Source organism: Delphinapterus leucas, chromosome 10 (genome assembly GCF_059928025.1).
Source record: "Delphinapterus leucas isolate spDelLeu-1000000601 "Yukka" chromosome 10, BTC_Dleu_Yukka2, whole genome shotgun sequence".
NCBI lineage: Eukaryota > Metazoa > Chordata > Mammalia > Artiodactyla > Monodontidae > Delphinapterus > Delphinapterus leucas.
In genome coordinates, this window is record NC_143138.1 from 399,400 (window position 1) to 424,202 (window position 24,803).

Below are 24,803 nucleotides of genomic sequence, written 5' to 3' on the forward strand. Positions count from 1 at the left end.
ATGCACATAAGTTAGTATGTAATTATACACAAGATTAAAGCATTAATATAATCTAAGCAGATGTAGAGAATGGACTTGAGGACACGGGGAGGGGGAAGGGGAAGCTGGGACGAAGTGAGAGAGTGGCATGGACATATATACACGACCAAATGCTAGTGGGAAGCAGCCGCATAGCACAGGGAGATCAGCTCGGTGCTCTGTGACCACCTAGAGGGGTGGGATAGGGAGGGTGGGAGGGAGATGCAAGAGGGAGGAGATATGGGGATATATGTGTACGTATAGCTGATTCACTTTGTTATACAGCAGAAACTAACACACCACTGTAAAGCAATTATACTCCAATAAAGATGCTAATAAATAAATAAATAAATAAATGGAGAAATAGAAATTCAAAAAAAAGAAAAAATATATAATTTAAGCAAACCGGACTACATTTGCACTCCTGCAAAATTTGTTTCAGTTCCCCAGCGGTACAGCTCCTGAAGATCGGTGAATCGGTGACCTGGGCACGCCGTCAGGGCAGGGGACCTGCTTGTTGGGCGGCAGCCACATCCCTCACAGCTCCATACTCGACGCTGGACCCAGCACGGCACTTGACACAACCAGTCTTACAAATGTTCGCCAAGCTGACCTAAACTAACACGACTTACCCTAAGATAGCAAACATCAACACCCAGTTGACACAAAAATGTTTCTAGGAAAAATGGATTGTTACAAAGGAATATAATCTACAGGAAATTTTTATCCCAGAAAGTCCTGAGTGACATTCACGTTAAGCCAACTTTACCCAAAAAAAAGCAAATTTCAGTAGAAAGGTAAAAGGACACATTTCTAGAAAAAGTTTGTGCTTATAAAGGAACAGAAGTAAAATCATTTCCCTTACAAATTTTATACCACAAGTCCCAAAGGAGAATTACCTAAACTACTGAAAAGAAAAAAATTACATTAACATACTACGCCAGGGCTCACCCATGAAACAGATCGTGATTTTTTCCAAACCTGAGCAAATATCCATTTTCTTCTACTGATACAATGAGATACTTACTAAGCCAGATTGTTCTCACAAGCCACCTTTTAAAAGTTACTGACATAATCTTTTTTTTAAACAGATATCATGGTTTGATGGGAACTTCTCCAGGGAAAATAACATCCCTAAACAGAAAATATCCATCCAAGACCTTAAAATGTCTATGTTAATACAGAAATAGCTTTAGTAAATGCTTACTTGGGCTGAATTCAGAATATAGCCATTTGAACAAAGCTGGTGACTTGGTTCTCAGATGAGAAGAGGAACGAGGTAAAATCTCAAGGCAAAATGGTGATGATGATGATAACAATACCAACAACCAGAGACCAAAACATTTAAAGTGCTGTTAAACTCATAAATTTTGGGATGAAATCCAAGTGCTCAAATTCTACTACCAAGGAAAGCCTATATCAAATTAAAGCTTCTTTCTAGGAAACACTTTTATTATTAGAGCTATCCCCAGGTTTAGATATTTGTCGTTGACCAAAACCTTTTTCAGGTTTTGGTCAATGACAAATAGATATTTACAAAAAAGCTCAGAAACTTTTGCTGATGGGACTAAATTAAGCTAGACGTGCAAAACTGACTTGCTACCACAGTCCTGCATTTATAGAATCACTAAAGAGCCGATGCCGGGGTTCTTAAATGTTTCCGTTATTCTCGAGCCTACTCTACTTCCTGGAGAAATCATATGCTATATATGCTTATACTTAAAGACTAGGAGAGTCCCCTGGGCGTTACTGCTCCTTGTCAAATGTTTTTACTACATACGTGGAAGAGAATAATTTACTTTTAAGCCACTAATATTATCATAGGGATTGATTTATCTGATGAGTTTCTTCTAAATCAGTAGGATAAGTACCTGGAAGTACAGATGTCAGAAAAAAGAAGGGGAGGTGGACAGGGCCTCAAATTGCATGTATCCGTTTCTCTTGGCCTACAATTCCTGCAAAATGTCTCAGAGTTGGAAACACTCAAGTATGCAGCTGCCTTAAAGTTGTTTTGGAAAAAGGTAAGGCACAAATAAATAGACAGCAGCTCGGTATCTGTCACTCTAGTAGCTGATGTTATTTGCATTGACGATGGCACGTACTTGAAGATGCTTTTTCAGGTTTTGGTCAATGACAATCTTGGCTATTGCTGCAGCATTTTTCTATCTTTGATGATGCTATTTATATCCTGGCCTCCTTTATGGTAACAAATTTTACTTTTTAAGAAGTACACTGGCTTGCTTTCAAATGATTAGTTCTCATAAATAAATGCAAACAGAAAGAGAACATTCATTTTCAATGTTTTTATTTCCCTTTATGTTCATTAAATCACTACTATTTAGAAATAAATACTAAAATACAACTTACTGCCTTGTTCTGTGAAACCAGGTCCAAGAGCTGTATCAAAGCTTGTTATGAAGTCCATAAATAGTTTTGGGTAGTAGGACAAAACTTACTGTGCAGAACATTCTCCAGTTTCTGCGTCATGGATCCTTCAACTTTTTCCGTTCCATCCGCTTCTAGTTTCTGATGGATGGCTAGAAAAAAGGATCTAGTTAAAATATAGGCTATTTTAATGGGTGGGAAAACATTACGTCAAAATGACATTTTTAAACAGCATAAAAAATGGTCATATTTTCAGTGCTAGAAAGAAGCACAAACACACAAAAACTCTGCACAAACTCTGCAAAGTAACCAGCAGACACCAGTATTAAGTCATGGTAGTTTAATGCTATTAAAATAGTACATAATACACGTACTTAGTCATCTGATCACCAAGGCTGAGTGGTAAAGACGGTTGAATTAAAAACGAAAAGTGAGGCTTAAATAACCTTTGATATCTGGCCATAAGAAAGTCATTCTATTTCTCAGTTTCACCAACTACAAAATAGAAATACTACTATTTGATATCTATCAACCTCAAAATATTTAATTTCAGCCTTGGGATTTAACATGGCAAAATACATATTATACATATTCTATTTAGTCTGTAATTATTTCCCTGGAGGTTCTCAAGAAATATCTAGTAACATCTACCAATACGTCAATTTGTGGATGTACGAATTACACTGGAGTTGTTTGCTCACACCGACGCACATCTGAATGACTCTGATAAAGAGTATTAGGAAAGCGTTAATTTATATTTAAAAACTTTTACCTACTGAAGAGAGGAGGCTTTAAACAGCAGATCAGGCTTGCTCAGGTGACTCATTAAGAAAAATTTCAAAACAAATCTCCAAATACAATTGCAAATGCAAAACTGTGACACAGTAAAAGTAATAAAAATAGCAAGGCAAATATTATCGAGACATGACCATAAGCAGAGCACCATGATAAGTTTCTAACGCACGATGCATATCTGGTAAGAAGCCAATGATGAGCTTCTAATGTTATTTCTGTTTCATAGATGGGAAAACCACAGCTCAGTAAAATTAAATAAGCTGACCAAGGTCACAAAGCCAAACCCCAAATTTGAGCTCAAGCGGTGTGATCCCAGGACAAGAAGCTTCACCACATCCTGCCCACACTGCATGGACAGGTGACCCAAACCCCCTCAGCCTTTGTTTCCACATCTGTAAACTGGGAACAACAGAACTACCATGTCAGTGGGGAACTGCATTCAGTTGCAAATACAAGACTTCTTTCCAAAATACCAGCTGCTGAGACAGCCAGGATTCTGTGCCTTCCCCGGACATGCTCCAGCACACACTCCGCTGCAGGACAGCTCACGCCCCAGCATCCCGGCAGGACTCCAGGGCAGCAGCACTCCAGGACATGAGCTCTTCTCTAACATTCAAACTCCTCCTTAGAAGGAACTGACAGGTTCTGCCTCGACCCACCAGTCAGGAGTGGCAGATTTACAGGGAAAAAAAGTCTGTCTAAGCAAAACTGATGTGTGTTTCTTTAATCAATTACAATTTAGTTGGTTTCCCTTGACTCACTGGTTAGGGAATTCTGGGTCAAATGAGCTTTGAACATCGACAACTTCTTTTAATTAGTTTCTACTCTTAATCTTGTCCTTTTTTATACTTTTTTGTAAAACAACCTCAAATTTTGCATGAACTCTAAAAATATATTGCTTCTCTGTTGAAAAAAACACATTCATAGGAAGAAAAATATATATATTTGGGGGAAAAACCAACTACTGTATTTTTAATTGTCTTGGTTGATTCAGGAATGAAAAGAAAGTTATTCACCTAATATTTTAAATTTGGATTATGTGATGACATAAAACATTTCCACATACCTTGAACTGATTAAGTTAAATGGAAAAGAACTTTCCTATCTTTAAGGAACGGAGATAAAAAAGCCCAAATATTAAAAAGCGAAACTAGAAGGACGCCTATGTTCCAAACAAGCACATCTGTTCGCACTGCTCCTGAGCAAAGGCTGCTGTGTTTCTGACAGTCCTGCCTGGAAGGGAGCCAGTGGCCACGTGGCATGTTATTAGGTGGTCACCGCTCCCGGTCCATCGGTGGCAGTTAAGAGGTTACACCTGAGAGCTTCTGCTCGAATGCTGCTTCTAAGTCAGAGTCTGCACTAAATGAGTCCCCAGCCACATTCTCTGCTACTGACAGGCCCCTTGCCACTCCACAGGTCCAGGCTGCTGCATGGCTCACAGCCCTGTTCTGCCACAAAGCGGCTTCCTGGGCCCATCTCCACACAGCAGACCCGTCAGGCTGTCAGCCAGCATGAGGACCCAGAGACACTAGGATCTGATAAAGGCAATCCTATTTTCCAGAAAACGAATGCAAATAACCCAAGGTCTGGGTCACTTGACCTTTTATTTTCTCTGAAAACATTTTTAAATAGTATAACTCAATAAGCAACTTGGGGGCTTCCCTGGTGGCGCAGTGCTTAAGAATCCACCTGCCAATGCAGGGGACACGGGTTCGAGCCCTGGTCCGGGAAGATCCCACATGCCGCGGAGCAACTAAGCCCTTGCGCCACAACTACTGAGCCTGCGTTCTAGAGCCCGCGAGCCACAACTACTGAGCCCTCACGCCACAACTACTGAAGCCCGCGTGCCTAGAGCCTGTGCTCCGCAACAAGAGACGCCACCGCGATGAAATGCCCGTGCACCGCAAAGAAGAGTAGCTCCCGCTCACCACAACGAGAAAGCCCGCACTCCGCGACAAAGACCCAACACAGCCAAAAATAAAGTAATTAATTTCAAAAAACTGTGACCTTGATAAGCAGGAAAACCTCAAAAAAAAAAAAAAACTCAGTCCACAGTCACAGGCTTGTTACAGTTTCTCATGTATTAAAAGTTAAATATGTGAAGCAGTTGAACACCATAAATCTATATTTGGGAAACAAAAAAGTATGTATGTGCAAGTTCTACTCAAAGAAAAATCAGTTACAGAAAGACTGCCTACTGATTCAAAGAAATGATTTGTTTTACTGAACTCTGACAGAAGAATGTGGACATCGAATTTTCTAATTTCAATTTAAGAATTCATAATATTTATGTAAGCATTTATATAACGCCATTATTAGGTGAGCACTAAGGAAAGGCATGAGTGCAGGTGGAGTCCCTCAGGAGTGTCAGGCACACGGCCATCCACAAGCTAGCTGCAGGCTCTAACCACTGAATGCTGCGACCGGCCTGGGTGCTGCAGGCATTTCAGGCTACACCAGAGACTGGCAAACTACTTTTGTAAGAAACACACTGTAAATATTGAGGGCTTTGGGGGCCACAGGGAGCCTCTAGCACACATTCTTCTCCCTTGTTTTCTTAAACAACTCTTGAAAAACAGGCATGTTCATCTCCTGACGTGTACAAAGACAGGTGTGGCCCAACTTGGTCGAGTTGCCGACCTCTGAGGATAATACTAAGATAGGACACTAGGCAGGGTTAGGGTGAGATTAATAACTCAGATTTATATAGAACTTTTCAAACATTTAGTTCTCTACTTCTTACTCTACCAAATTTTTATCAGAGTGGCTAAATCATACATAAATTACATCTAAATTGGTTGGGTGCTCTATGAATTCTTTCCTTCCTCAGTTATACTGAAAACAATAACAACATAATTCCCACTGCTCCTTCGAAGACTAGCAGGTACAAAGGAGCCCACTTAGAAAAGTGGGTCCTGGATAAGCGCATGCCAAGGTTATCTGCACCCCTCAACAGAGTGGCACCCGCTCCTGGAGCAGCAGCAACGCACGGACGGAGGGAGGGCCACGCGTGTTCTGAGCAGTACGCACTGCCACTCTGCCTGGGCCTCCTCCCTCGGTGACCCCTCACCTAGCATATATGGTAAAGAAGGCCAGGCCCACAGCTGTTCTCACAAGGAGCAGTTGATGGGGCTGGACCTGCCACTAAAACAAATGATTGGCCAGGTGAGGGTCAGAGGGACTGAGGAACAGCTGGCCTTTCCTGTAAGGAGGCCCCACAGGCACCACCGCAACGGGGGAGAACCTGGGCTTCAAGGCTTTGAGGCCTGGAAGGGAACAGCAGGGCGACAGCCACGGGAAAGGGAAGTACGGTGCTGGGAATATTTTTGCAGGATATGGTAAAGAAAAAACTATAATAATGAACACACCGAGGTTAACATTAGCAGATTAGTTATGCCAGACACACTTCTTGCCAAATTCTAATTAAAATACTCATGGTACACAAAGGAATAAAGAAAACAGCATAAAACCTTAAAGATAAATAAAAGCCATACAAGAAGGTAATTGCTGCAAACTGTACACCTGACTGGGATGGACTGAAAAAAATCCTTGGACTGTGTATGAAAAAAGTCCACTCAGTCAAGAGAAGAACACAGCTGATATCAAAAGGGCAGAGAAAGGTATTTATCCAGCTAACTCTGTAACACAGGGTGGCCCAGACATGACACACCTGCAGACTTTTTCCCAAGTCTTCAAGACTACAGAGTCTCCCCTACTGTTCTCACCTCCAACACCCCTTTAAGGAAAGGACTGTTTAAGAACACCATTTCCCAGCACCCAGCACGCAGGAGAGGGAGGGAAATTAGCAGAGGGCTCCTCCCCTGGGCACCGTGCAGGGAAGCAGCAGGGGAAGAAGCCTCTCAGAGACACCCCAGGGAGTGACAGCTGACCGAGTGAAAGAAAAGTGTCAAAGCCTGCAGGTGTGAGTCTACAGGCTCTAAAAGCTCATCAAGTGTTGGGTAAAATGAATAAAAACAAGACCTACATTCCAATATACCCTGAAAAGGTGTTTTTTTTGTTTTGGTTTTTTTTTTTAAATAATTTAAGGCTAAACAAATATATCTTAAGCATTTAGGCAGAGAGAAAAATAAACAAGTCACCTACAAGTAATAAAGAATTACTCTGGCTCAGGATTTCCTCTCTGTGACACTAAAAGACCCTGAATCAATGTTTTAAGAGTCATTCTCTTGTATGAAAACAAGAGACACTTCTGCATGCAGGAATTCAACAGATAACGCACAAGAGTTACAAAACAAAAAATCCGAAGAGGAAAGATGACACATACACAACTGGCAACAAACAGTAAAGCCAATGAAATGTATGTGTATAAATGGTAAATTTTAAGTGACTGTGGTAAATATGAAATTAAATGCAAAAGACAAGAATAAATCTAGAAACAGAATCATAAAATAGAAAAGGTAAAAAAAAAGCAGCTGGGTCTATGACTTCAGATTAAATTAAGACCAGAAAAAAGGAAAGCACATGAGGAATGCAGATGTGCCAAACTGTTGTCATGCACATCAGGTGTCAGAGACAACCTGTAACAAAATGTAAGACCATTTCTTCCAAATCTGCGAACAATATGGTCCATATAGCAGGGGTAAAAATGAAAAAAAAAATTACAGAACAAAAGGACAGAAGTTTCACTTATGATAAATGTACATGGCTTAAATTCTTCTATGAAAAGGCAGAACCTCTCAGAACGGCATAAAAGAATATAAATCCTACCATTTCTTGCTTATAAGAGAGAAACAAAATCAAAATTTCTCAAGGTTAAAAGGAACTTAATGCATAATATCATCAAGCAAATGCATACAAAAAGAAGGGTATGGAATGTTAATCCTGTACAGTAAAGAATTTAATCTTGCCCGAAGAGGGGGTTGGCCTTTGCCCTCGGCTGCTGGAAGGTCACCTCTAAGCTCCTCAAGCATCTTCTGTGATGGGGCTGCACCGCACAGTCTGACAACGTGGTTTATGGTAAGGGCTTTGGTCACTTGGCATTGGCTCGATCTGCAGAGGGACTGGAGATGGAGGTCAGCTGTTGGGAGTCAGCTCGTGTCTATGTGACAGAGTCCCGATAAAAACTCCAGACCCAGGCTTGGGTGCAACACTCCACGCCACCATCTCACATCACTACCAGGAGGGTCGGTGCCACATGACTCCACCTGAGAGGACAACCAGGGCTCCCTGTGGGTGGGACCGCCTGGCCCCACCCCAGATGCCCTTCCCCAGGCTGAGCTAAGTTGTCTCCCTTCGCTATAATAAACCACAACTGTGAGTACACAACTGTGAGTTCTTCCCGCTGATCACCAAACCTGCGGTAGTCCTGGGAAGTGCCCCAGTTTTGCAGCTATTATTATTACCTTACAGTGTAATATTAGTATCAAGAGAATCCAAGCATCAAAAGTTACAAAGGAAACATGTTTTACATACAAAGAAAAACTGACAGAATCAAAATTAAAGAGGGAGATTTGTCTGGCATGTTTATTATAAATAACCTAGACCTAAATAACATAAGTAATTAATCAGGCACTGATAATAATACACCAATCAGTGTGCCCTGAAGAGAACAGGCAGTTGCAGAAAACTGGTATCTATCAAGAAACACATTTTCTTTTCATAATTATAGTTAGACTAGAAACTAACTTTAAAAAACAAAAATACACTACAAACTACTAGATCAAAGAGGAAAACTTCAAATTTTAAAAACACAGAAAAGGCATAACTAAAGAATCAACGTAAACAAAGAAGTAGGACACACGCGTGAATGAAACCGGCGACAAGGGCCTATTACAATGAATTTTTAATGACTTTTCAATTATAATGCAATTCTAAAAGGCATGAAAATCTTAATGAAATAGAGAACTTCAGGAGAAAGCCAAACCAAAATCCACAAAACACAAAAAGCAGAGATTTCAAAAGTGTATCTATATACACACTGCCAGTGTCTATATATACACCCCAGGGTCTCTCTCCAGGAGGAATAGACACTAACGTCTCCTGATGGGATAAGATCGGAAGCACACACTACCACATGTAGCCACAAGGGTCAAAACTGAATCCTAACTGGTATCCAATCAGATAAGTCCCAGCAATACAATGGAGAGTAAAATAAGCTAATGGCACCATGAGGAAGTAATGAGTCAAATCCAGAATATGGGATATCCTACAGGACAAACAACCTCATGTCTTCAACAAATCAATAGCATGAAAAAAACGAAGATGGGTAGCAAAGGTGAAAGGACTGTTCTAGTTTAAAAGAGGCTTAACAGACTGGAAAAAAAAAAAACAAATGAACTGTCTGGGTCTTATGTGGATCTTGGTTTGGACAAACCAAGTAAGTGTAACTGGGGAAATTTGAATTTGGGGCCTTGAATGATACTGAAGGATTACTGGAACTTTCTGAGCTGTGGTCACGGGGCTGTGGTCGAGTACGTAACGTCCTTATCAGGGGACTCACACTGAAGTGCACAGGAGAGAAAGGTCATGCTGCCTGAGATCAGCAAAACACAAACCAACCAACCTCAAAACCTGCGATGAGGCAAATATGGAAAAATATGACCCGTTAAATCTAGGTGACAGGTATATACGGAAGTGATGGTACTATTCTCTCTACTCTTAGCATGCTTGAAATTTTTCATAATAAGAAAGTAAAGCTAATTACCTGAGCAGTTTATTAGCTCTTTCAATGTATCAATGCTCTCAAATTTCAAATAATTCCTAATCTACATAACCCACTTCACAGTACGAACATATACTCGTACAGATCCACATGATTCTGTATAACAGTAACACCAAAACCTGACCGAAAAAGCATTTTTTAAAACTACAGTTCAATTTCAATTAAGACTACAGTTGAAAAAATTTTTAAAGAGCTACTAATAAAACAAATCAAATGCTATAGTAAAATAATTACTCAGAGGAGCCACCTAAAGTATAAAAGATTTCTAGCACACACAACTATATACACAATATAATTCCAATTTTTTAATAGGCACTCATATAAGCTGAGGGGAAAAAAGACCAAAAGGAAATACGTCAAAATGTTACTGTGATTATCCCTACAGTAGGGTTGTAAGTCATTCTTGATTATTTGTCTGTTTAATATTTTTTGTAACGTACATTTACATCAAAAAATAGAAAAGCTAGATATATGTATGTTTAAAATTTTCTAATTTACCATTAAAATCATTTTCTATATGCCACAGAGTCACTCGCTTATTAGTAGTTGGTCAGCATTATCATCTTTGCTAAACTTTAAATTACCAGTATACTTCTAGGACAAATGTCTAATAAGTGAGACTAAATTTAATGCACCAAATAAAATCTCTCGAAATCTGCCAGGAGTGAAGCCATTTACATAAGTAAAACCATAAATAAATGAATACAAGTATACATGTGTTTACAAATACATATGTTAAAAAAAAAGGGTGGAGGGCTTCCCTGGTGGCACTAGTGGTTGAGAGTCCGCCTGCCGATGCAGGGGACTCGGGTTCGTGCCCCGGTCCGGGAAGATCCCACATGCCGCGGAGCGGCTGGGCCCGTGAGCCATGGCCGCTGAGCCTGCGCGTCCGGAGCCTGTGCTCCGCAATGGGAGAGGCCACAACAGTGAGAGGCCCGCGTACGGCAAAAAAAAAAGAAAGGGTGGAGAGAAAAGTCAAGCATGTTTTTGCTAAGGAAATATTGTAATTACAATAGTTATGAGAATTGCTAATCACATATGGCAAATTATCATGTGCACAGCTACCAGGCATATCGATAACTTCGTTCAACTCGAGAACACTAAACTCCGTTCATTTATGCTCACGTTTCTGCTGCTGACATAGCACCACTGACAACTTAGAATATCAATAAGCACAAAGAAAGCAGCACAGCACACCATCAAAAAACGCAGGGCACAGAGACTTTATCCAAGTTTACCTGACTTCTCAGCTCCCTCCCAGGCATTCACAGCTCACTCCTTCAAAGACCTAACTTCTACGTGCAGAGAGCTGTACCAGATGCACATTTAACTGGTCAAAAGGCAACCAAGCGTGTCTGGCCCAGGAGGAGAAGGGTTTTAAAAAAGATAATAGGACGTCCGAACTTTAACAATACAAATTAATTTTAAAAACTAAGTCTTTCTGAATTGAAGAAGGTGTGGCCTCTTAGTCTACAGTTTGGGTTATAGGTATTTAGCTATACAGGTACTTAGTTACAGGTGTCTTTGTTTTTAAAAAGAATTAGGCTAACTTTTTTTTTTAATATATCTTACTTTTTACTAGATAAACAATTTGATTTTTATTAATTAAAGGTAGTTAAAAAGAAAAAAAATAAAATAACCTATCCAACATCTTCCCTTGAAATGTCTAAAGCCACACCATTTCTATTGAATACCATTTCCTTCACATGTAAGGATGAGTATGTGGGTGGGGGAGTTAGCTACCGTGCGGGGCTGGTGGGGCGATGGCTACAAAGAAAGGACACGTTATCACCAGTTCTTCCCAGACCAAACACACAATGGGTCACATCTACAGAATTAGTCCCATGTGCAAGATACTGATGGCTGTACAAGGATTTTTAAAATTCTAGAATTCTACCCTTGGGATTTAACTCCTTATTGTCCCTGGACACCAGACACTGCGGGGAGGCAAAGTGGTCTCCTACTTCACACGTGTCTGATGGGTGAGCAAAGCCTCAGGGACAAATACTTAAGGTACCAAGCCTTCAAAGAGATTCCAGCCCGGCCGCAAAGACTGACTGGTGGCCACTGCAGAGCTCCGCTCCCAGGGACACAGCCTCAGCATCACAGCCTGCAAACACTCCATACGTGCAGGGCCTGGTGTCCGCGGGGAAGCCCCAGCAGATGGCTGGGGGTCACCTTACCTGAGAGGGCGTCCTGTGCCTCAAAGAAAGTACTGAGTCCCCCTTTCACGCATGCCAGGCTGCCCTCGCTCTTCTTGTTAGCCTGTCTCTTCAGGTGGGTGACGGCCATTTTGAGCTGTTCAAAACTGAAGTGAAATGAAGAAACCACAAGAAGATGATGCATCAAGTGTGAAATACTGAGCCTACCCTGGAAAGACACAGCCTGACACAATATGTAATCAGATGAAACCAAGCTTCAAATGCTTACCTAGATCTAAACCTTTACATGTTATGAACACCAAAGTTACAGCAGCTATACAAGGAGATATGTAGCCCTCATATGTCAGAACCCTGGGAAGTAAATACACATGGAGACATTCTTATAATCGACCCAAATCACACACAGGATTTGCCAGGTAAGGAGTTTTGAAGAGCGTCTCCCAGATGTGGAGACCTGGACCATGCAGTGCTGGGTGACAGGACTAAGAAGGACCCCCTGGACGTCCACTGCTATGCTCTGGACACAAGCTGCGCACGCTGTCCTCTTCAGCCCATCATGACCAGGCCCCGCCATTAACAGTGAAATTACAGAAAACCTGGGGGTCAACTCAAAATTTAAATAACTAAACAGATCACACTATTTCATCTTTATATCTCAGGCAGAGAAAAAATAGTCAGCTCTCTGTATTTTAGAAGTTTTATTTCCACCTGAGCTAAGAAAATCTGGCTATATAAAATGTTAACTATATTCTTGAATGCCAAGATGGCCCTACACAGAGAACAGAGATCAATCCTGACATGGTGACAGAAAAGCACATCTATAATGTGAACTCAGAACCATCTTCCACAAAGAAAGTGACAGGCATTTGCTCTAAAAATTTATCAGGCCAAATTTACTCTAGGTATATACCAACTTTTCCTGTTTTCTATAATGGTTTTCATCCCAATAGGTGAGGGAAGGATTTCGCCTAAGGTATATTTTAACAAGTTGGCTTTTCAAGAACACAAATTTTAAACAATAAGCCACTGATTTATTAAAACATTTTTACTAAATATAACTGTTTTAAGCCAGTCTTGCGAAAAAGTTACAGATCTGCTCTTGTACAGAGGGTGGGTAAACTATACGTAGCAGATACAAAGGAGGACTTTAATTGGATATATGACCCTTGTTTATTTTTTGGCTAATTTTAAGCCAAGTCTTTGCAAAATGATAAATAACTCATCTTCCTTTGCTCTCTGGTCAGGGAAGGAGGCGTGTTCCTCGTTTTAAAGCAGCACTCGAGAATTCTGTTACTTGAGTAGGGAGGGGGATCACATTCAGACACAGGACACAGCTGAGACTCCAAAGTTTTAATGGGTGGCATAAATAACGAAACATATAGACAGAACATGATAGTAGGAAATAGGGGTCCTCTTGATTAATGATCCCATTTTATAAGTAAGGAAACAGATACTCTGAGATGTTCACAAGCTCACCCGAGGTCAAAGGGCTGCTAAGCAGCAAAGCCAGAGGGAAACCCGCGTTACCTGAAGTCTGATGAGCTGCACCCCGTGAAACCACACAACACAGCCCAGCACACACTAACCTGGTGTTGGAGTGGTTCTCTATGAGGTACCAGGCAGCCGAAAAGTTCTCACTTGTAAAATCAGCACTCATTCCAGGGAACAGCATTTCTAAGTCCTTCTGCGGAAATTTACCTCTGAGGGAGGAAAAGGTTTAAGATATATTTTGAGTGCTATTACTACAAAGATGTAACCAACAGTAATAAACATGAATACAAACCATTACAATGATACATGATACATCATGGAGCCTACGTTTGCGTGTGTAAAAAAATATACTTCCTACACCTCAGCTTTGGAGTCATATAACCTTTGACTGTATATGTAAGATAGGAAATTAGTTAAAATACAGAAATTACATCAAAAAAAGAATATAAGATTTAAAGAGGCTGAGTTGATGCTTCATGAAATCTATCCAAACATGAAATCATTTCCTACTCAGTAGATAAAAATCAAATTTTGGGTACACTGAAATTAAAAACAGTAAATCAACTTGTTACAGTGGTTTTTGTTAAAGACCTATATGAAAGTTGCTTTAAGACACACTGATGCCTGATGACCCCTACTGATAAAATCAGATCTATATAGTATCCATGTTTCTATGCCCATGTCTAGATCAATTTCAAGAAAAGCTTACACTACCTGACACTCCCTTATCTGTAGCTCACTTTCTTGCCCACATTTTTAAGGTCAACTTCCCGATCAGTTCATTTATCTATTCATTCAAACACGAATTAAGTACCTACCAGAGGTGTCAGGCTCCACACTGGAGGTGAGCAAGTTGTGTCTGAGAGCAAACTGAACTGGGCAGGGCCCGGCCCACTGAGGGCTTGTGAGCGAGCAGCCCTTACAGTGCCCACGCTCTGCCTGCAGAATGAAGTCCAAGCTCTGCGGTCAAGTCCCTCCACTTCCCAAACCTGCTTCTCTCTCAGGACTCATTTCTGCTACCCTAACCCTCGAAGCTGAAGCTCCAGCAACTTCAAAGGGATCACAGTTTCCTGCAAACATCCTGGTCGTTTTTACCTCGTTCCCCTCTGACTAAAATTGTTCCCCACCCCCATATGGGACACACAATTATTTTGTCTCTAAAATTTATTCAGTGGGAGAAATTATCCCCAGCCTGGAAGAAAAGGTGTGCAGGTCTGATGACTCCTCTGAGAGTCCCAATGCCACATTATCACAGACACAGCCTCATTTAAGAAGTTAGGCAGCCTTGTCCAAGGACAACATCCCACCTCCACCCACGAGCACTGCCCGCTGGAGCCCTTCACCTTGCAGGTGACCAGTCCCCTTGGGCACAACTGGCAAAGGCCTGGAGCCCACTCTCTCCAGGGAGAGGGAGGTGCTCACCTGGGCTCGGGGGCCCTGACCGGGTGGCCGGGAAGCCCGTCACACCCTCCAGCAGCTCTCGCCCACCCTCCTCTTCTCTACTGGCTCCTTTGTCCCCATTCTACCCCAGAGGGCAAGGGACACAAGTCCGAAACACAGCTCTCCACGATCTCCCCTGGAAACTCTGCATCTGGACACGGAGGCTGGCACCTCGGCCAGGAGGTCCCATGTTCCCTCCTGTTACACTTAACCTCTCTCACCACGGAGTTTTCCTTAATTAGGGGAAGAAAAGGTTTAACATGGGAGTAACAGACAAGGTGAGATGAGACTAAGGGAGCCGTGGATACCAAGCTGGCATCACCTGAGTCTTAGTAACTTGGAGACCAAGTCAACCTTAATCTTTCCTCACTGGCTTCAGCAGTGAAGAATAACTGTAGCCTAAATCTTCTTGGGGGATGTGTGTGAGCAGGTGTGCCTCTGAGTGTGTGCTCCATAGGCACGCTGGTCACTGTCACCAGAGTCTTTGAGAGGGAGTTGGAGAACTGCATTTTTTGAAGTTTATTTTGGTTTAGATTCTTCATGCTGGTTTGATACTTTATAATAAAACCCTGTCACCTTTGGAAGTTTTTATCATTTTATTTATTTATACTTCATGCCTCCACGTTGGAACTCTGGGGGAATATATGGCTGAGCGGAGACTTAGCTGAGCCCCAGGGAGGCACCCAGGAGCCTTCCACTCGCTCTGAAAGGCAAGGGTCACGAGCCACAGTTCTACCTTCACCGGCAGGAGGTATCTGCCCAGGGAGCTGTCTAAGCTGGAAAGGACAGCCTGGTGCACCAGTGGGGCCTCATTAGTGCGAAGAAGGGCATGGCGGCCCACCTACTGCTTTTTCGTCAACGTGGCGCTCTACGTAGTCCTGAAGTTAAATAGTCTTAACAGAATCAAAAGTACCACAGAATCATCTGATACCAACTAAATCCCTGCTATTAACAGTCTTTATAAATTATTCAACTCCATGAAACTCTCACCTAACAAGGGTCAGGTCCACACTCAAGACACTGAAGACACAACTGACAAAAGAGCAGCAGAAAGGGCCTCTGGGAGCCAAACTGAGCTTCTCTCCCTCACTCGGGCCCTGCAGCTTTACTCTCGTTGGGTGGTTCCTACCCATCATCAAAGCACAACGTGAGAAGAGTAGCTGGAGTTAAGTATGACAGGACAAAAAAGGCTCTGAGACAATGACAGCAAATAAAGCAAAGAGGCACCAAACGCAGACACGAAACTAAAAAATACAGAAGTTGTATGCCACAGTGAGATGGCTAAGGCCACGCAGTTCCCACAGGTCTGACAGCAAGTACTACTCAACGGGTTTAGTTTTAAAAAAGAAAAAAACTTTGTCTTCCTGTCTAGCATACTGAGATCAAGGTCCACCCACGTTGTTGCAGATGACAGGACTGTCCTCCTTCTCACGGCTGAGTAACGTTCCCGTGTTCCTGAGTAACAATGCAAGCCTGGGCACCCACACGTACAACTCCTTTAACCCCTTGTCCGTGGATGCACGCTTAGGTTGTTTCCATATCTTGGCTATTGTGAATAAAGGTTGTTCCCATATCTTGGCAACTGTAAATAATGCTGCAAGTGAACACGGGGTGCAGATAACTTTGAGATCCTGTTTTCATTTTCTTTGGATAAATACCCAGAAGTGGGACTGCTGGGTCATATGGTAGCTCTATTTTTAACTTTTTGAGGCCCTCCCTGCTGTTCTGCACAGTGGCTGCACCAATTTACGTTCCCACCAACAGCGCAGGAGGGTTCCCTTTCCTCCACACCTTTTCCAACACTTGTTATTTGTTGTGAGCCATTCAAATAACAAGAGAGCCATTCTGCCAGGTGTGAGGGGATTTCACTGTGGCTTTGCTTTGCATCTCCCTGATGGTTAGTGATGCTCAGCACCTTTTCATGTACGTGTTGGCATTCGTGTGTCTTCTTCGGAAGAACGTCTGGATCCTCTGCCCATTTTTTCATCAGATTGGCTTTTTTTTTTTTGCTATTGAGTTGTAGGCTTCTTTATATATTTTGGATATTAACCACTTGTCAGATGTGCAAATATAAGCCCCTTATCAGATGTGCAAAATATGTGAAATATTTTTTAAAAAGTCAAACTGTAGAAATAGAGTAGGAAAGCGGTTGCCTGGAGATGGGGGAATAGGGAGAGGTAGAAACTTTCACTCATGAGATGAATAAGGTCTGAGGATCTAATGTGTAATATGTGACTATAGGTGATAACACCATAGAGAGAATAGAACTTATATGTTCCCACCAAAAAAAGTAAATATGTGAGGTGATGAATGTGTTAGTTACCTAGATGGTGGGACTCCTTTTACAATATATACGTAAATCAAATCACTAAGACGTACACTTTAAACATCTTACAAATTTGTCAATTATTTCTCAATAAAGCTATAAAAAAAAAGTTAAAAAACAAAAGGTTATATCCTATACTGTTAGGATGCTTAAACTGGTGGTATTGAAAGATAACAAATCCCAACCATCTAGAACTTCCCATACTTAAAACTGATCTGATCCCTAAACCTTAGTAACACCTCACCTGTAATGCCCTATGTTGTTGTTTTTACACACGTACAGGGTCTGCTTCATCACAGGATAAAGGCCTGAAGTCTAGTGCGGGCTCTACGAGAGGACTCTGCTGCCCCGGGAGCCCCTCCCCACACCGTCCTCCGCAGGACTCCATGGGCTCTGCACCCCTGTGCGTCCCTTCAAGCACAGCCGGGGGGGCAGGGGCTGACCCTGAGTGCTGGCATTAGTGTGAGTGGCGACATTTGGAAGGGGCCACGTGACAGCCGTCCACTGAGATCTGAAGCATTAATCCACCCCACCCACTGCACTGCTTGTACACACAGCTCCTTCACGCACCTGAACGGGTCAAGACTTTGAAAGGTACTGGATCTCTTGGTCAGAACACTAAGTCCTAGTTCTCAAACCCTCATAATCACCCCTAAGAATGAGTTTATTTTAGAGTGATTTCTTCCTGAAGACATTCAACTCTTACCAATCTTACTATACATTTAAATTGGAAAAAGAGTGATTAGGAATCAGCCGTACAAGAATAAGACAAGTTACACTAAAGATGACAACACTCTGTCACAGAGTCAGACAGTTCGATCCAAACTACACAAGTGGCCCGCCGTCAGCCCGAGACCCGACGTCGCCTCCCCTTTCGCGGACAGAACCACCTGCAGAGAGAGTGGGGTGTCCACGCCTCACTGAGTACGAACACCGATAATCCTCAGCAGCTGTGCTTATCGCGCTCCCCGTGCTATTGATCGAGTGATTGGATTTTGACCACAATGTCTGAGGAAAGAGCTGCTGGAGCATTTCTGGGAAAGGCCTCCACACTTCTAAGGAGAACTAAGAAGAGACGGTGTCTTTCTGCCCTCAGACTTTACCGAGCTTCTTTAGCTCCTGTGTATTATTACAGTTTCTGCAATACTGGATCTTTATTTTAACACTGTTATCTCCTGTGTATTATTACAGTTTCAGCAATAATGGATCTTTATTTTAACACTGTTATTTCCTGTGTATTACTGTCGTCGCGACACTAGAAACCTCTAACGCCGCTCTACAGTTATGAAGGAGATCAGTGCGACTCAAAGAGCAGCAGAACAGCAAACCCAGGCTCCTTACATCTCAGTGACACTTCTGAGCCACAGACTCAGCCAATCGTGGAGTCCACCATCTCCGGACTTTGTATATTATGAGAAAATAAATATCTTTTTTGCTTAAACCAGAATGAATTTTTGTTTCTGCTACTCACAGCTGAAGGCATCCTGAGTCAAGAGTCTATCCCAAAATAAGATCTTCTTTGCAAACACCTCAAAATGAATGTGAAACAGAAGATCCAGAAAAAAGAGACAACGAACGACAACACGGGAAGCAATGATACTCTGTGGGGAGTGTACCCACAAAAGCAGAGACGGCCCACGGCAGTAGTTACAAGTTGGCTAGCGTTGTTGGAATAACCTTGAGGAAGATATTTAACCTCTCTAAGGTTCCATTTATTCATGAGGATAATGGGATCATAGTATCTTCCTCTTAGGAATATTTTGAGGATTAAAGTAGGTAATGCAGTGTGGAAGGCTTAGCAGTTTCTGACATGTGATAAATGCTCAAAAATGTTACTTGCTGTTATTTTTATTCTCTCCACTTGGTTCTCTATATTTAACAGACTCTTCGTAAGAACCATTTTGTTTGATTCTCGTAACAACATGAGTTATGCATTCCCATTTTACAGTCAGGAAACAGCCCCGGAGAGGTTGCATGTAAACAGTCAAGAGCAGGACCCCATACTTCTATTGCCAATTAAAGAACCAGAGAATCTCAGGCATGAAAAAAATCCCACAACTACAAATCCAGAAAGATAGAAACTGAGGGAGACAGTGATTCAGAATGCAGAAAATTGCTAATGGTCTTGGTAACAGCATGAGGAAGGGCAGAAACACTGTGTCAATGCAGCACGAAGTCTGGAGAGTTAAAACTTAAACCTCTGTCCACAATAACTGGATCTTAGGCTCTGACCCTCCAAGTGAAGTGATGGCTTAGCAAGTCAGTAACAGCAAGGTATATTCTGAGTGATTCAAACTAAACCCACTAACTGGAGAATGAAAGCAACACAGAGTCTACCACGTAAACACGGGAAGTGTTTTCATTAAGGAACCAACAGTTTCAGTAGCTGACAAGCTTCATGCCCCTACAGCGCAAGCTCCCCATTAGATGGCAGTGTGAGCTCAGATTACACCTTCCAAAAAGGATTAGCCATGAAGCCCCAGGTACACGGACCTGACCGACCCAGTGGTCAGATGCAAAACAGGAATGTTCTCAACACAGCAGCATTCACTTTCAAGTACGAGAACGACTGGCAGTGATGACCCGCGAGCCAGCAAAACAACAAAAACCCTTCTGAGAGAAAGTCTAACTACCCGCGCAGAGGAGCCTGGGTACGGCTGCATCACTGTGCTCACACCAAGGGGAACACGCTCTCCTGACCTGCAGGTAGAAAGACAGGAGGAAAGGGGGCTCTTCCAAGTGTGTGTCACACTCAATTCTCATAGCTTTCACTCCAGCACCAGTGTTACTCTGCACCTTAAATATTATGAGCTTGTTTTACGTTGTGTGTTTTTTTTCCTTTTTTGGTCCAGTTTATGGACCTAGGCACTACATCACAGCCCACAAATCTGTTTTCATAACATTTCTGAAAATTTACCCAAGGCTTTTTTCCCTTCCACACTCATACTAAGAATTATTCTGTCACCTTTCCTTGTCCTCTAAATGGAGCAGGAAAACTGGCCGCCTTTTCTTTGTACTGGAAAGCAAACTGATGAGGAGCAAGTCAGACCTGCGTTGTTCATGAAGCCTCTGTGGAAATAAAGATACTAGTGGTGCATCAACTGACTACTCTAGACAGCTCTTCCCAGGTAGTAATTTCACAAAAAGGTTGCAGATCCCATAAAAACAGGAGGGGCAAACCTCCATTTTAAGGCCCTAACTCCCATGTATGTACTGTCTCCAAAAACATTACTTATAGATATTCTCCTAGTAGGCAAAGAGTACTTTTAAGAAATAAAACAGAGTGAAGGCTTTTACTTATTAATATGAACCTGTTTTTACCTTCTTTTTCAGTTAAGTTTGTCTCCATCATAATTTTAAGCAGTGCAAAGAATGCATATTTGTGACAGTATAGTAAATCAGAAATACAGACTTTTTACAAGCAAATCCTAGTCTCAGTTCAAAGTAAAGTTATTTTTTTCTGAGCAATTAGTAACATTTTTATAAGTATCAAGGCACCATGTGTACAGAACATCAGTTAAAACTCTAGGGATATGCAGGACTTCAGCAGCCGAAGGAGGCCCATAAACGCCAGCTGTTAAGCCTGTGGGCTGAAAGACGGCAGCGTGCACGCCGAGCACACCAATAAAACATTTATTAAACTCTGCCTCACACCAAAGAACAACACTGTATTCGGCTACTCGCGCTTGCTACTCATGGTCACATGAAGTGGCCACAACACTGCAAGGCTCCTCCTGGCTCCACCTTGTGCATTTGACTGTGGGCTGAGAATTGCCATCAACACTCAGCATTGTAATTACCAGGAGCTGATTCCTCTTCCAAAGGCGACCTCACTACTTTAGTCTGGTAATTCATCAGGACCATGGTACTTTATAACAAGCAGTCATAATTCTTCAAACCTTCTCAATTAGTATATTTCAACAAGCAAGTAATTAAATCCTGTTATTCCTTCTCTGATGACATTTTTTTAAAAATTTAAAATAGGTCCTCTCCCATCTTTTAATTATAAAAGAAACCCCAAATGACATTAAGAAACAGAAATAAAAGACATAGTAAAAGGAAATGCTCTCAGGGATTCTAACCTCAATGTTAACACCATTCTCTACAGGGACCAAAGCTTTTATCTAAAAGATATTAAGAGAGTCAGGGAAATAAAACCCACACCAATATTTTAACATCTGCTTTTCCTTTCCTAATCTCTTTTTCTAAAATAAGGCTTCTCTATCTGAAGTCAGACTTCAATAAAACAAATGCAGTTTTCCTGACAGTATCTTTAAAAGGTGAAAAGGAACCTGGAAAAGCATTTTTCTGGCCAAATTATATACTCTTCTTCTTGGTTTCTATACCTTTTCCTACCTTCACCTTCCATTTTCTTGCTTCCTAGTATCTCTATCCACTCTTTTTTTTTTTTTTTAAGTGAATGCTATTGTTGTTTTTTAAATTTATTTATTTTATTTTTGGCTGCACTGGGTCTTCATTGCTGCGCACAGGCTTTTCTCTAGTTGCGGCGAGCGGGGGCTACTGTTCATTGCGGTGCGCGTGCTTCTCATCGTGGTGGCTTCTCTTGTTGTGGCTCACAGGCTCTAGCACGCAGGCTCAGTAGTCGTGGCGCACGGGCTTAGTTGCTCTGTGGCATGGGGGATCTTCGCAGACCAGGGCTCGAACCCGTGTCCCCTGCACTGGCAGGCGGATTCTTAACCACTGCGCCACCAGGGAAGCCATCTATCCACTCTTCCTTTTGACCAGAAAACTTGTGAAAGACTTTAAATGGGCAAAAAGATTCCTGGCCATCCTTTCACTGTCTGAAGGGCCTGCCCAGGGTCCCCTGATCTTCCCCCATCCATGCCTTGTCTCTGCTCTGCAGCTCTGTTACAGAAGCAGAAGTGGAGGGTTGATGGTGACCAGGGATGCCTGGCACAGAAATACCTGTCAGGTGAAGATGCAACTGGTTACTGAGGAGAAGTGGCCGGTGTTGCACCTTTCAGCATTCCTCACTGCCCATTATCTCTGTCCTCTGGAATTCCCCCTGAACTGGTTTTAACATTTCACTGGTTTTCCCATTAATTAATGAATTAAATAAAAGCTTGGACATGTGCGCATTTTGTATTTGTATGAGAGTCAAGCGTTTACCTTTTCAAAAACTATCCTTTAGTTATTCCATGGCTAAGCAGATTATTTCTGAAACTTTCAAGTAACAACTTGAAAGAAATATTACTGTAAATTTTATCACCATTTAAGCACTTCTTGAATGTACATAATACTATTTTAAGATTTGAATACAATTCATCACCCTGAAATCTTAAGTTGTAAGAAGATTCTTTCCCTGGGGGCACAGCACTGAGTAGCGCACATGTAAGAAGAATCACGGTGACGACGATGAACATCCAACCAGCGCCCACTGCGAGTAAGCGTCCCCACCGCTGAAACGCACACGCCGCGTGACCCAGGCCGCCCTTGGTGACCCAGGTCTGCACCTTGAGGAAGCTGAGCAGACTCCAAGTCACCCTGCAAGTAACGGGAGGGCCAAGAGTTAAACAGAGAGAGGGGCTCAGACCCAACTAGACTGCCTCAGAGAAGAAGAAAAACAACTTCTAAAGAGCCAGGCACTTTTAGTGCTTCTGGCTGGTTACCAACGTTACCTCGGGATTATCCCGAAATGTTTTAAGAAAAAGAGCTGTAAGAGAGAGTTCAAGCCGAACCCCTGTGTGAGTAGCGGCAGTAACAGGAACAATCAAGACAATCAAAAAGTAAGAGGGCATGAAAAGGTAAAGAGATCAAACGAGGGGTGAGTTACATGCTAAACTAAAAATTAAGGAAATCCATTTTATGATAGTAAATAACCAATTTAATCCTAACTTTGATAGTTCCATCTAAGGCTCAGACAAAAGTCACACCATATTCCTATAATCCTGGTACAAAGGTGCAAAACTGTATCTTCCTTACAAAAGAACAATCCAAAGAACCCTTCTGCTCCACACTTCCTTTGTGGTGGGCCTTGGAAAGAAGCCGAATCCAGGCCACTGAAGCAGGCCACTGAGAGGTTTACTCTCAACCACAAAGTCCATTCATGCAGGAAACTATGCTCAAATAAAGACCGAGCAATTACTTTCCTTTCCTGGACCTTCTTGATCCTTAAACTCTTAATTTATCGGGCACTGAAACCCTTAAAACAGCTCCAGAATGACCCACGCTGGCCAAAGAGCTTCCCAGCTGTGACCCAGGACAGTCCCCGCTCACTAAAAGCTGCCAAACCCCAGGCCTTTTTCAACACAAGACAACTTCCCAAGACAAACATGTGCTCCCTCCCTCTCAGCCAGGGCAAACCCCAGCAGGTGAAAAAGAAGCTTACTTTTGATTTACTAATGGTCTTCAAGTGTAGGCTTGAAGGTTAAATATATAAAGATCAGTGGACAACTTTCTCCATTCCTAGAAAAACCTAAAATAAACTATGGCTAAAGCATTAGCAAAACTAATCTGTCGCCTGCAGAAATGCTTATGGAGAAACGCTCAGTAGTAACTTCACCAGCAGAGTCACTAAGGCCGAGAGACAAGTCAGAAACAACTAACGTGTTAGGTGAACTGACTAAGGAAGCTGCAAGGATAAAGGCACTGATTATAAAATCTACAAAAACACTGTACTAGGGAATAAGAACAGGGAATTCTAGATTTGGTCCAAGACATCTTGAAAGATTTATCTGCCACAATTCTGGTAAAGTAAGTCTGAATTAAGTATGAATTACAGGTAGGGGTTATAAACAAAATGACAAGACTACCTCAGTTCTACTTACTGCCAAATATATCCTGAAAAGTCAAGCACATGGAAAATTCTGTTTTAATCTCAAGTACCATCTAAATATTTAAACTTACCAACTCCAGACAACCCGTTAATTCCTCATATCATTAAAAGTATTAGTTATTCAAAATTTCAAGATACTTTTCCTCCTCACAAAATGTAAACTCAAAAACTGAAGAGGTAAGTAGTTTTTGCCAACAGTTCTAACCAACTGGAAGGTTCGCTCTAGCAAAGCTGACCAAGCTCCTAGAGATGATGCCCGACTCCCAACAACAGAGGTGTCTTCAACTGTGCTTCCCTGGATGTTCCTGGAGCCTGACTCTCTTCACTGAGTGCACAGAACTTTTCAGCAGCTAGAAATAAAGACAACGGAGGCAAGGCGGTACTCACTTTTCAATCTCGATGCCGAGTGGATTAGCAGGACGCAGGGACAAGGGAGGAATCCCTTTATTCCTGTCAGTGCGCATGTCATAGTAATTCATCTCATCAACCCACACAGCAGACTGATCCAAAATACCTACCAAATGAGGAGCACAGCCTTAATAAGATACACACTCCCCAGGCACTAAGTCTTACCATACTGCTTTACTGTTGAAAGACCTAATACAGAATGCATGCTACAGTAATTTTTTAAAGATTTGAAGGCACAAAAGCTCCAGGTTTTTTTTTTTTTTTTTGTAACGGCTGGTAGCTTAATTAAAACCACTAAAA

General features: G+C 42.1%; 1 protein-coding gene across 10 annotated transcripts in view; it reads right to left on the reverse strand.

Annotated features, from left to right (window-relative positions):
- The window catches only part of EXOC2 (exocyst complex component 2), a 155,924-nt gene that overhangs the window by 94,253 nt on the left and 36,868 nt on the right, over positions 1-24,803 (reverse strand). For all 10 annotated transcript variants that reach the window (XM_030760199.2, XM_030760200.2, XM_089918181.1 and 7 more), the window contains 4 exons: positions 24,483-24,609; positions 13,629-13,742; positions 12,064-12,188; positions 2,475-2,555 (listed from right to left, as the gene is read on the reverse strand). In XM_030760199.2, the coding sequence (XP_030616059.2) occupies positions 2,475-2,555; positions 12,064-12,188; positions 13,629-13,742; positions 24,483-24,609 (447 nt within the window). The remainder of the gene's footprint in view (positions 1-2,474; positions 2,556-12,063; positions 12,189-13,628; positions 13,743-24,482; positions 24,610-24,803) is intronic.